The sequence below is a fragment of the Capsicum annuum genome, chromosome 9 (assembly GCF_002878395.1).
Source record: "Capsicum annuum cultivar UCD-10X-F1 chromosome 9, UCD10Xv1.1, whole genome shotgun sequence".
In the NCBI taxonomy this organism is placed as follows: domain Eukaryota; kingdom Viridiplantae; phylum Streptophyta; class Magnoliopsida; order Solanales; family Solanaceae; genus Capsicum; species Capsicum annuum.
In genome coordinates this window covers 160,645,002-160,659,459 of record NC_061119.1, presented here as the reverse complement: position 1 = coordinate 160,659,459, position 14,458 = coordinate 160,645,002, and the positions used below count along the sequence as shown (strand labels likewise).

General features: G+C 40.4%; 1 protein-coding gene across 8 annotated transcripts in view; it reads left to right on the top strand.

The window, feature by feature from the left end:
• Positions 1–14,458, top strand: part of LOC107842484 (sister chromatid cohesion protein SCC4) — a 97,229-nt gene that overhangs the window by 57,323 nt on the left and 25,448 nt on the right. For 6 of the 8 annotated variants that reach the window (XR_007045122.1, XM_016686356.2, XM_047397064.1 and 3 more), the window contains 3 exons: positions 4,518–4,664; positions 8,470–8,559; positions 8,641–8,765. Coding sequence is in view for 7 of the 8 variants with exons in the window: in XM_016686356.2 (XP_016541842.2) it covers positions 4,518–4,664; positions 8,470–8,559; positions 8,641–8,765 (362 nt within the window). In the remaining variant the exon portion in view is untranslated. The remainder of the gene's footprint in view (positions 1–4,517; positions 4,665–8,469; positions 8,560–8,640; positions 8,766–14,458) is intronic. The other 2 variants (XM_047397068.1, XM_047397067.1) reach the window with 1 other exon arrangement.

Sequence of the window (14,458 nt, the reverse complement as noted above, 5' to 3'; positions counted from 1 at the left end):
GTGAGAGCGAGCTTTTGATGGGGTAGATTCAAGCTTTATTCAGCTTAGTAGTCTCTGGTCACTTATTTTTACTTTTGGTGCTTTGTAAGTGTGAAACACTAAATGCATATGATATTAGCCTTATGTGGGATAACATCTTACATAAGAACTTGGGCTTGTTTGGTACCGGGGATACGGAATAACTAATCCCGGGATTAATTTTAGGATGAGATTCTCCCAGTTTTGATTGGGATAAAATGCATGGGATAACTCATCCCGGATTAGTTATCCCCAAATGGTAGTGTTATTTTTATCCCACCTTGAGGGTGGAATACTAATCCTGAAATAGCTAATCCTGGGATAATTAATTCCGGATAACTTGTTTTCCAACCAAACGATCCCTTAATACTTCCAATATTCTAACTCTATTATTTTAATACCAGCATCCAGTAAAACTTAAAATTAACAAAACCAACTTCAATTTGTGTATTTTGAAAAGATTGAAATTAAATGGTAACCGTAATAGTTGCCGAAGAACCTGCTGGATTGTATCACTGAAACCTAGTAGGAAAAACTTTAGTCACCTGAATCTCACTGGAGATGTCTTAGCAAATAGAAGCACACTGAAAAACTTTGATCACAAAAATTTAGATGGGAAGTTACTAAAATTAGCCGAGATATAAGCCCGATGTGGTGCTACCAGAAGTATCACCGGAAAGAAGCATGATTCCATTGGAACCAAAAAGACAGTGGTGCTGCTAGAATAGTCACCCAAAAGAGGAAAGAAGACAGAAAAAGCTTAAGCGGGCATACAGTATATGGCCACAACCAGCAAATGCAAACTAGTTAAACCTTTAACAAGATCGCTGATGACATGTGAGAAAATAAAAGGGAAGAGGATATATTTTTTATCTGATGATTTAATGAATATAAACCAACATATAAGTGTTAAACACAAAAATCATATAAATCGTTCATTATAGAACATCTAATATAAGAACCCAACACTTATATGACTTCTATCTCAAAAACTTTTTCCAAGACTTTTTAAGATAGAAGCGAAGAGAAATAAAGTAAAGTGTAAGTTGGCTGATGTTTGATGTTATTATCATATATAAGTTGCAAAAATTAATTTGATAGAATCGTTATTACCTAATGGGCTCTTTTTTAGTTTATGTAACCGTCTTCAGGGATGAGGACATATTCCCTTCTGAGTAATGTGTTATTGTCCCTAGTTCTGGATCGAGTCACTGGATGATTAACTTGAAAGTCAGGCCCAAGTTTCTGGTTAAAGCCCTTGTTCTTGTTCCTTGACCTGCCTATGATTGCTGAATTTTGCAATTCATTCAGGGAGCTGCAGACCTGGAACATGTTTGAGAAAGTTTAGACTCTCTGTGACTTGATTAAATCCAACTTATTTTATTAATAACGTCAACTCTCTTAAAAAGAGGTTTACAGTAGCAAGAATCCTAACACTAGAAATAGAAAAAGTCCTATAGGACTGAATTAACTAGAGTCCTAATCCACTCATGGAAGTTTTATACCACTAACAAAAATAATTCAGAAAATAATAATCAATATCTGTCCTGTTAGTTGTTAGTTCTTGCATCTGGAGTATTGGTTCCCAACAAATGCATCAATAACATTGATCCTCTCCGGAGAAAAAGCTTTTCCTTAAGCTTGAAGTCTAGAAAAATAGCTTTGAAATGATGCACTACCTCCCAAGTGGAGTCCTCAGCCATTAGGCCGCACCACTGAACCAGAATTTCCCAATTACCATGATTCACACTCACCACCCTCTATTTCCAGCTAAAATAACTTTTTGCACCGATGGCCTTGAACATTAGGATCATCACAATTGTAGCACAACCCCTTTGCACGTCGGGCAACCATCTCGGCGCTAGTCAACTTTTTCCCACAAGGATTAGAAACAGTTACCTCAACACTCAGAGTTAATTCTGTAGCGGCAACCTTTTTGCTAAATATTTGGGGTGGAACTATAGCCCCTTTGTGTGCTAGAAGAAATCTACATCTTTTTCTGAAATGCTCTTGCCAGACTCATTCCTTCTACTAGGTTAGATGGGTCATGCAATTCATCATCAAGACAAATCAAATAATCTAACCCTGCTAAACATATCAACTTGTTGGTCTGTACGTGCAGATGATGCATGAGCCAACTTCTACATTCTTATCATCTTTGGTAAAATCAAGTTGGAAGTTGCCCTTATAATCTTCAACATAACTAGTTTGTTTCAAGTTGATCAGTTCCCCTAATGGATTGCTTTTCATCGGTGGGCGAAAACAAAGAGTACAATATTCTTTTAAGACACCCCATGTTAAATTGGGTTCCTCCAGTTCCAGTTGATAAACCCATTATTGCGCCTCCCCTACCATGTGAAAAGCAGCTAAACCTACTTTTTCTTGGTTGGTTGGACGCTGACTAGAGAAGAATTTCCTTGAAGTCAAATAAGAGGATGTTCACTTCCATCATAAGTAGGAAAGTTTAATTTATTATATCTGGGAACTATACCTCTTCCTCCATTTTTGTCATTAGCACCAAAGTTGTTGTTTCTTCCTCTTGGACACAAATCCAGTTGTTCACTTGCATTTTTTTTCAATAACCAATTGTTCACCTGCATTTTTTTCATAACCAATTGTTCGCCTGCATTACTAGTTCGTTTGACAGAAGCAATGTATTGTCTCTAACTTCGACTCCCTTTGCACGTGTCGTCGTGCGGATTCTGGTTTCAATTTGTTGCGGTAGCTGCTGGAATTTGACGTCCATCCTTGCTTCTGAAGCTGCTACTTTTTCTTCGGTTTGAGTTTGGGCTTCTTTTAAAAGACTTCGCAACTTTGCATTAGTATTTTTGTCCATGTTTACAGGGGTCTGATACCAAATTGTTATGATCCCTAGTTCTGGATCGAGTCGCTGGACAATTAACTTAAAAGTCAGGCTCAGCGTTCCGGTTAAAACCCTTGTTCTTGTTCCTTGACCTGCCTATGATTGCTGAATTATGCAATTCATTCAGGGAACTGCAGACAGGCCTGAGAACTTCTTTGAGAAAGTTGTGACTCTGTGACTTGATAAAATCCAACTTGTTTTATTAGTAACGTTAACTCACTTAAATAGAGGTTTGCAGTAGCAAGAGTCCTAACAAACTAGAAATAGAAAAAATCCAATAGAACTGAATTAACTAGAGGCCTAATCTACTCAAGGAAGTTTTATTCTTCAAACAAAAATAATTCAGAAAACAATAATCATTATCTACTGTATTAATTCTTGCATCTGGAGTGTTGGTTCCCAACAAACGCATCAATAACATAATGTATGGTATTAATTGAAAGGCATATTGCAACATCAGAGGTTACAAGGGAAGTTGGATCATAATAGGCAAAGGGAACGTGTAAATATCAAACTTTTAATGTCATACAATGATGCTCTCATGATATACTTCATTTACTCTCTAAGATAATCTTACTACTTAGCCTACGGGCACCGAACACCGTCGTGTCTTGATCACCTATTTGACTAATCAAGAACGATGGTGAATCTAAGACATGAAAAAGTGATTTCTTCCGATCTGTCCTAGCCTTGGTGAATAGAGTTACCTGGTGAATAGAGTTACCTGTTCCCTGGTGCCGGTTGGAGGTGAAAAATATCCCATGGAATTAATCAAGGTGCAAAAGCTGGCTGAACACCATGGTAATCAAAAAATTAGTGCAAAAGAAGGCGCTTTATGTGGCCTTGGTTTGTCCCGATGTAGTTGGAGATTCTTGAGATCATATAGGAGGTGTGCTCTCTATCCATGAGCAGCAACTGATCTCATGGTCATTCACTCATTACTTTTAGTATATGCACATGCATAAACACCCCATATGCATCAATACATGATCCTTACAAAAGAAAAACATTAGTAATGTACATAAGGTGAATCAACACATATGTCGGTGTAGATGATATACCATAATAATTTCAGGTTCAAGGATTACATACACAAATTCCACATGACTAATTATTGACAAGTTAGTAAGGTATCAATTAATGTTTTTTCTGTATAGATCAACAATTCGATGAAGTCATTCCCAAACGAGCACCCATATATCTTCTATTCTTAATCTTTCTGTATTTGGTGCATGATGGAAGAGGTGTTTATTGGTCCATTCTTCAAGAATTTTCGTATTTACTTCTCCGTGATTCTATATAACTTATCATATACTTTTTCCATTCCTTCTGCAACTTTTATTCTGTAAATATGCAGTAGATTGTAGTAAAAATTCCATCTTATAACATTTAGAATTAGATGCATAAATGGGTTTTTGCTATAAACCATGGAGTTTGGCATGTGATCTATTCCTTACTTTTGCCAATTCCACTTTGGTATTTTTAGCCTTTGTCAGTTTGCCAAACCATATCTCTTTAGACTTTTAAGTACAGGCACTCGTAATTAATTGTGTTCTCACTCTTTCCTTCTGTAATGTGATACCATGTATTTGTTATATGATGGAAAGGTTAACAGAATCTTTTTATTCTAATTTAGGCATTGGTGCAGATGAGAAATTGGTATATTCGCTTTCCAACAATTTTACAAGCTTGTGAGTGTGTTATTGAAATGCTTAGAGGACAGTATGCACATTGTGTCGGCTGCTATGATGAAGCAAATTATCATTTCCTTGAAGCTTCAAGGGTATGTATAAATTTGAATCCTTATTGAAGAATCTTTCCCTTATTTTCATAAGAGTATAAATAAGTTGTGTGCAAATCATCATTTCCTTGAAGCGTCAGGCATAGATTATTTTACATATAAAAAACGAAGGAGTTTTCTCACAATTCCGAAAATTGTTGTGGTTGAATGGGAATAACATGCTCTTTTCCTGTTCAAGTTATTTGGTTCAAAAAAGACATCAGTAATGACCGTTGTTCAGACTGCTATTGTTTTTCCATCATGGCGAGTAAACTTAACCTACCTCTGATTTATGGAAGACAGATTGTCTTGAGTTATTGCATCTGGATATATGCTTCTTGATTTATATGGATTTGCTGTAGGACAAAGTGTAATATCACAAAGTTTGTTTGTGAAAACTCCGATGTGTGAGAGTGTGAAAGATAGATATTATGAAGAATTTTACTGGTGTGTCTTACTTGAGTCATATAAATGGTCGTAACAATTGTATTTTGATCATAAGACCTTATAATACAATTCGAGCTAAAAGTATCCTGTAAAAAAATCTGAGCTGCCGAGCTCAATTATGAGAAATTGCTTTTTGTTTAGGAAAGAATTTTGGGAAAATGCTTGGAAATTCTGTTGCTTTTAAAGGAACATAATTAAGTTAAATTACGATTGTGATTTTATTTGTTTGAACACATTAGGACATATTGAGTCAACAAATATCTAATATCATCTTATTTTCCCATGCAATATACCCAAAGGCTGATTTGAGATTTAGAAGACATTTCTGTGATTGGGAGGTGACCGAGCTCCAAAGGCTGATGGCCATCCTTTACAAGCAAGTCGGCGGATGAACCTGATGCCTATGGTGGGGTTTGAGGAACAATGGTTTTTTTCCCGTTAAATCTTTCTATGTGAAATTCCTAATTAGGGAGGAGGTTGTGTTTCCATGTGATGCAATTTGAAATGGCAAAGTACGAATATAACACCAAATTGATTTTTTATTTTAGCACAAAAACTTTTGAATGTAGAAAATAACTCAGAACGATCTCTCATTAAAATAACCCAAGTACATGTTGAAGAATCATCAATGAAACTAACAAAATAATGAAATCCTAAAGATGAACTTAGTCTACTAGGACCCCAAATATCAAAATGAACTAATAAGAAAAACACTAAATTACTCTCAATACTAGGTGAAAATGTAGCACGAGTGTGTTTCTCAAGTTGACATGACTCACAATCTAATCTAGATAAACTAGACAAATTAAGCACCATTTTCTTGGATAGACTATGATGTCCCAAATGTGTGTGAATTAGGTATGGAGGGTCTGTAACGGAGCATGATGTGAAGGAATTTGAGAAGGTAAGACAATAAAGGTCTTATGATTCATGTCCTGTCCCAATTGTCCATCTCGTACTATGGTCCTGCATCAGAAAAAAATCATTAAAAAATGTTATACCACAATGAAGGGCATGCGTCAAACGACTGATAGATGCAAGATTAAAAGGAGAATTAGGGACATAAAGAACATATTTTGGAGTAACAGGAGATGGGGGTTTGGCTTGCCCAGCTCCTTGAAGTCAACAGTGGGTGATGAAATTATTTTGTGACAGGGAGGTGCAGCAAGACGAAGTATGCGAGAGAATAACTCATCAACGGTAGGAACCGTAGGACTAGCTAAAATCTGGTCACGTACTGAATCATGGTCAGTTGGAAGCCCAAAGCCCAGGAAGTGTAAGAACTAGGAACAATGTCTGTTTGTGCTCTTGTTGTTTTTCCACATCTGTAGTAACGGGCATCAACGTTTCAAATTCCTCCATGACTGCTTGAATTTGTCCCAAGTAGATATATCGGATTCATGTTTCTTGATGTTGGTCATTCGAGATATCACATCATAAAAATGAGATATGTAATTAGTGTATAAAGCACGAGTCTTTTCTCAAACTAAATAACATGTCTGGAATGGGCGAAACCGGGGCATTAACTTTGGAATTAATAGACAACCATAAAAGACTACATAATTGAGGGTCAACCTTCTTCTATTGTTTTTTGGCTTTCACATCTTCCTTGCTAGATTTTACCTTTTCATCTACCCCACTAGCCTTGATTTTTAAGTGATCTTTGACACTTTGACATTTGCACCACAACTCAATCGAGAAAGCCCAAGCTAAATAATTTGAACTGCACATTAATGGTTCAGAAGTGATCATAGGACTTTAACTTCCAATTTCAGTATTTTTGGGTGTCACAGAAGATGAACTAAATCAGTCATCGGAAATTGACACATGGTGACTGGGTTTTTTTTCTTGAAGTTTCTCACCAATGCTCTGATACCATTTGAGAAATAATAGAGAAAAATATTATTGAATTGTGTTTCTACATACTTACTATGAGAAATAATAGAGACCCATATTATTATTGAGTTGTCTATCTACATACTTACATTAGGACTCTATTTATAGATATTGTATTACAATCGTTTCCTAAGTAGGATTACAATCCTTTTGCAAGTAGGATTTTGTGTACTATTTTCTCCAAATCATATGCTAACACGTTCCCTCAAGCTGGTGCGTGCAAGTTATATGTATCTAGTTTGTTACAATGCAATTAATACGACTAGTGAGGGACTTGGTGACGATATTTGCAAGTTGATCACTTGACTTCACAAATTTTGTAACAATATCTCCTGAGAGTATCTTTTCTCTGACAAAGTGACAATTAATCTTGTTAGAATAAGAACATGAATAGCATATTAAATTCTACTTGGAAAGGGATTGTAATGTAGTGTCCTATTAGGAATAAGATTGAAATGTAGTATCTATAAATAGGGTCTCAATGTAATAATTTAGAGACAACAATTCAATAATATTTTTTCTCCTATATTTCTCATAATTGGAGTCCCACATCGGTGGGTTAAAGGGTCCTTGGTCTCCTTATATGGTCTTGGGCAATCCTTCCGTCATGAGTTAGCTTTTGAGGTTGAGTTAGACCCAAGGTCTATTTCTTTATTGTGGTATCAAAGTCAGGCCCACCTAGTTCATTGTTTCTGATATTGGGCCCCTTGTCTTATATTGTCCACGCTCCAGATGTCCAGCCCTGGGCGTGCGGGGGTATTGGAGTCCCACATCGGTGGGTTAAATGGTCCTTGGTCTCCTTATATGGTATTGAGCAATCTTCCTCTTATGAGCTAGCTTTTGAGGTTGAGTTAGGCCGAAGGTCCATTTCTTTATCAAATCTCATGTGCTTAGTCCTCTCATGGAACATAGTCCTCTCATGGAACAACGGATTAGATGCAATATGAAGGGATTTATCGGTTTCTCCAAATTTTAGTTCTCTCTGCAACTGTTTGATCCAAACAAACTCACAATTTGCTGCAAGTTTCTATATAGTGTTGTCTTGTTCTTCTGTCTCAAGAAATTCTCTCATCATTCAGTCTTGAATAGATACTAACCAGTGTTTGTGGAACTTCTTGGAGAATACCTCTATGTAAGTGATCCAAAAAACAATGTTGAAATAAAGTAGCCTGGTTCACTTCTGCTCGTTTATTTTCTCCTTTTTTCACTTTCTAGAGGCTTGGTGAAAGATTCTATTTTTTGATACTTCAAGTTATGTGAATAGTTCTGCATCTGCTTGATGCTTCTTTTGGAAAAAGAGATCCTTTCATAATTCTCCCAGCTTGTCCTCTATAGGTTGGCTGCTAACTTATGTTCTTGCCCATTTATGTTACTAAATCCCTTGTTTAATGATAGTAAGTTTGGGAAAGATGTTTTCTTGCTCTTTCTGTTTTTCCTTTGTATTAGTATTTTCTTTTCTGTGCAGCTAAGTGAGAACAAATCAATGCAAGCCATGTGCTGTGTTTATGCAGCAATCTCTTACATCTGCATGGGAGATGCTGAATCCTCAGCAAAGGTTGGCACAGTTCCTTCCATTATGGAGATACTTTTTTTCTCTTTGGAAATTTGTTTGCTGAGGACTTTTGTTCTGCAATAGGCCCTTGATCTGATCGGACCAGTTTTAGGAGTGATGGATTCTTTCACGGGAGTGCGAGAGAAAACGAGTGTCCTTCTTGCTCATGGGTTTCTGCTGATGAGGCAGCAAAATCTACAAGAAGCAAGGTAGATCCTTTAAACAAAAATGTTATTTTGGTGATTCTTGTTTTTTTATTTAGATTTTGAGTTTAGACTATTTAGTGCATGAAACAAAGTCGTGTTCTATTTCTCTGCAATATGCTTAAGTATCGTACCGAAGTTAATAACTTTACTCACAATGTCTCCCATATACAAGTGGTATGCCAAAAAGTAGATAAAATACAACATAATAGGAATCTCTACAAACGATGCTTGATATTCTATAAACTGAATTTTGGTGGTGCATTAAGAAGAAGAAACTAGGAATGAGCGAGAAGGAACAACCCTGAGCGTTAGGAGCTCGCTCAAAATCTTCGATCCAACATAGCTCTGCACAAAGAACACATCAGCAACGTGAACTCATACTAGGATCTGCATTTGGGAAAAAGATGCAGAAATGTAAGTACCAAAACACGCGGTATGCAGTAGGTTTAAGCGGATTGATCTCTAGACATAATACAAGTATAAATAACATGAAAAGAGGGAATGGACAATGTATGTAATATGAAAGGAAACAATATACAAACTAGGTAACTTGAATGAAAATAACCTGACAGTCTAGCACAAAAAGAATCATCTTAATGAAGAATATCAATAGTAGTATACTGAGAATGTCTACCCAAAGTCAGAGAAACAACAAGATAATCTAACACTAGAGCTGGAAATGCTAAAAAAGGGGTTCACAAGACATACCTAAATCGTAAGGACACACCAGAAACAATGTCACAAACTAAGTTGTAATAATCAAACAATAACCTAACTAGGCCTCCATAAGCCCGAAAGGTACACAACAACAAACAAAACCCAACCGCCCCCCATAAGAACGATAGGTACAAACAGCAAACATAACGCAACTGGCCCCCATAAGCACGACGGGTACCAAACAATAATCATCTTGGCGACAACAATGCATATGAATAAATGAGTGTGATGGAAAACCAAGTGATGCAATATGCGATGAGTGCCACGTCTAACCATAGTGTATACACCTCCTCCAACCCTAAACATAAATCTTGCTGGTCTCAAACTAGATTTCCAACAAGAATCAATATCAATTTATATGCCAGACTTGAACCGGGACTAAATGGATAGATGAGTAGTAAAATCAGGTGCCAAACTCGAACCAAAACTAAATAGGTAATAAGTAGTATAATCAGGTGTCAGACTCGAACCAAAACTAATGAATAATACTCAGTAAAACCAGATGCCAGACTCGAATTAAAACTAAAAATATGCTATATGAGGCAACAATCCAAAACTCTCAAGCCAAGTCTAACTAGTCATTTTCCTCGTTTTTTAGAAGACCAAAACCTTAATGATTTTATTAAATCCCATTTCTTAAGTTAAAAATAGTGGTTCAAGGCCAAATCGCCCTCAGAAATGATAGAGAAAATCCGTAATAAGGTGAAAATATAGCCAGTGCCTGTACTCGAATCAGAGCGTAGATATTTTCCAACATTAAGGGTGGTATGCTTTCTATTTTAAAAGCAGTTTGTGAGTGGAAAATGAGAAATAGCCTTTTTCTGAAAATAGTAGTGAAAATCAATATTTTTCCTTGGAATCGTACCACAATGCATGCATGTGCGCGTGTGAAGGTATGCATATCATCACCAATATACACACAATAAGAGCATACTCACCACAATATCCATAAACAAATCACCACCCCGCAAGAAAGAACACTAACCTGATATCCACGGGTTTGTATCCAAGGCCTTAGGTCCACTAATGCATAGAACAATATATGTATATGTCAACAGGAAAAGAGGAAAAGAGAGTTATTGGGGGTATTCGTGATAGTAAGTAGTAACCAACTAAGGCATACTAGTTCGATTCCAAGGTCCTATCCATAACTTGTACTGAAAGTCACTAGTGTAATCCCAACAACAACAACAACAACAAACCCAGTGTATTCCCATTTAGTGGGGTCTGGGGGGGGTAAGATGTACGCAGTCCATACCTCTACCTCTGATGAAGTAGAAAGGCTGTTTCCGAAAGACCCCCGGCTCAAGGCACAAGATATCACACAAACACATAGTAAAGCACAGAAGCAGATGACATAACATAAATACGGCACCCATAAGGAATATAAAACAGAGGAAAGCAGAGGAAAGCACACAGATTCGTAATAAGCATGGAACACTGAATACGGAATCATAACGGGAATAAAAAATAAAAAAAACCCCCACCAAGTAATTCCCTACACTAGCGACCCAATCTGGCCCTACTCTTCTGCCGTAATTCGCGAGACCTTCCTATCTAGGGTCATGTCCTCGGTGAGCTGTAACTGTTCCATGTCCCGCCTAATCACCTCACCCCAGTACTTCTTCGGCCTACCCCTACCCCGCCTAAAACCATCCAACGCTAGCCTTTCACACCTACGGACCGGGACATCCATGCCCCTCCTCTTCACGTGTCCGAACCATCTCAATCGTGCTTCCCGCATCTTACACTCCACTGAAGTCACACCAACCTTCTCCCGGATAGTCTCATTCCGAACTCTATCCCCTCGAGTCAGTCCACACATCCAGCGCAACATCCGCATTTCTGCCACCTTCATTTTTTGGATGTGGGAGTTCTTAACTGGCCAACACTCCGCTCCATACAGCAAAGGCGGACGGACTACCACCCTACAGAATTTGCCTTTAAGCTTGGGCGGCACCTTCTTATCACACAACACCCCCGACGCGAGTTTCCACTTCATCCATCCCGCCCCAATACGGTGCGAGACATCCTCGTCAATCTCACCGTTACTCTGGATCACGGACCCGAGATACTTGAACTTATCCCTCTTACATACCTCCTGTGCTTCCAGCTTCACTACTACCTCGTTCTCCCGCCTCACGTCATTAAACTTACATTCCACATACTCTGTCTTGCTTCTGCTCACCCTGAACCCTTTAGACTCAAGAGTTTGCCTCCACATCTCTAATTTGTCATTTACACCCCCTCGAGTCTCATCTATCAGAACTACATCGTCTGCAAAGAGCATACACCACGGCACCTCCCCTTGAATACGCCGCGTCAACACATCCATTACTAACGCAAACAAAAAGGGACTAAGAGTAGATCCCTGATGCAATCCTGTCCGGACAGTGAAATGCTCTGAGTCTCCTCCCGCCGTCCTCACCTGGGTTTTCGCTCCCTCATACATATCCTTGATTACTCTGATATATGCCTGCGGTACTCCCCTCACCTCCAAGCATCTCCAAAGCACCTCCCTGGGGACTTTGTCGTAAGCCTTTTCCAGGTCGATAAACACCATGTGCAGATCCTTCTTCCTTTCCCTATACTGCTCCACCAACCTCCGTACCAGGTGGATTGCCTCCGTCGTCGAGCGGCCGGGCATAAATCCGAAATGGTTTTCCGAGATAGACAATATCCGTCTCAGCCTCACCTCGACCACTCTCTCCCAGATCTTCATAGAGTGACTCAATAACTTAATCCCCCTATAGTTATTACAACTCTGAATGCCCCCCTTATTCTTATAGAGAGGGATCATGGTACTCCACCTCCACGCCTCGGGCATCTTTGCCGTCCTGAAAATTTCATTAAACAATCCAGTCAACCACCTTACACCAGCCTCTCCAACGAACTTCCAAAACTCCACCGGTATCTCATCCGGCCCCGTCGCCCTACCCCTACGCATCCTGCGGACTGCCTGTCTAACCTCTTCTACCTTAAAACGTCTACAATAGCTAAAATCCCGACACTCCTCTGAGTGCTCCAGTTCCCCTAACACAATAGCTCTGTCCCCCTCGTCATTCAAGAGCCTATGAAAGTACGACTGCCATCTCTTCTTTATGTGGCCGTCCTCCACCAACACTCTACCGTCCTCCCCCTTAATGCACCTCACTTGATCGAGGTCACGACCCTTCCTCTCCCTAGCCTTAGCGAGTCTAAACAACTTTTTCTCCCCTCCTTTCCCCTGTAACCCTGCATACAAGCTCTCAAAAGCGGCCGTCTTAGCTGCCGTGACCGCTGCCGTGACCGCTGCCGTGACCGCTGACTTCGCCTCCTTCCTCGCTAGCTTGTACTTTTTCCTGTTTACCCGCTTCTCTTCTTCGTCCTTACTTTCCACCAACTTAGCATACGCCTCTTTCTTGGTCTCCACTTTCTTCTCCACCTCTTCATTCCACCACCAATCCCCCCGATGGTGACCGGCCCGGCCCCTAGAAACACCCAACACCTCCCTTGCATTATCCCTGATGCACCTTGCCGCCCTGTCCCACATACTATCCACGTCCCCCCTACACTCCCACACCCTCTTGCCCGCCAACCTCTCCCCTATCTCCCACGCATTCACTGGCGTCAAGCCGCCCCACTTAATTCTCGGTCTACACTCCTCACTCCTCCTCTTTCTATTCTTCTTTATACCCAAATCCATAATCAAAAGCCTATGTTGGGTCGAGAGATTCTCACTCGGGATGACTTTACTGTCCTTACACAACGCCCTATCCCCTTTCCTAAGCAACAAAAAGTCAATCTGGGTCCTGGCTATCGCGCTCCGAAAAGTGATCAGGTGCTCGTGCTTCTTCGGGAAGCCCGAGTTCACCACCACCAGCCCAAAGGCCCTCGCAAACTCCAATAGGGTCGCCCCTTCTTCATTTCTCTCTCCAAAACCAAAACCACCATGCACATCCCCAAAGCCTCCCGGTAGAGCCCCGATGTGCCCGTTGAAATCCCCTGCTACAACAATCTTCTCCGAACTGGGCACGCCTCTCACCACCTCCTCCAAAGCCTCCCAGAACCGCATCTTCTCCTCCCCCTCCGCTCCCACTTGCGGCGCATAAGAACTACACACGTTCAGGGTAAACCCCCGAATGACCAACTTAATAGTCATCAACCTATCGTTGATCCTCTTCACCTCCACTAACTGACCTCTAAGCTCTTCATCTACTAAGATGCCAACTTCATTCCTACGCCTCTCGCTCCCAGAGTACCACAGCTTGTAACCATCCACATCCCTAGCCTTAGACCCTACCCACTTGGTCTCTTGGACACACGCAAGGTTGATCCTCCTCTTCCTAAGAATCTTCACAAGCTCTACGGACTTACCCTGAAGGGTCCCTATATTCCAAGACCCAACCCTCAGCCTACCGTCGCTATCCACACGCCCTCCACTACCTCCCCCTCGGCCCAACCTTGGCCTCCCGCCCACTCCCGCCCTCTCCCCATCCCCCGCCCCCACCACGGCCCCACACCCCAACCCCCTCGGACATGACCCTATCCACCCATTACCACCCACAGCCACAACTACCCGACAGTATAGGAAAATATAAAGATGAACCCGGTGACAGTATCAAAGCAGCAGCAAGGAAATACAAAGCTCACACACATTCAAAGTAATATTCCCGAAATAAAACTAAGAAACGACCACAGCAACAGCAGACAACAGACAAGGTACAGGGGCTACTACGAGCAAAATACTAAGGATGGAATATGAAATAATGAAATAAAATGCAATAAGGATGGAATATGAAATAATGAAATAAAATGCAATACGAAATAACGAAATAACAAAGGTTAGAAGTCACCGGATTTCGCTTGGAGCTGCTGCTGCTGGAGACGGCGTAGCGGTTGCAGACGGAGTTTCGGCCTGTTGGAGACCGAATTGGCGGCTAGAGACCGGGCGGCGGCAGGTTGAAGGCCGAGGTGGGGGGGGGACTGGTGTACCCGGG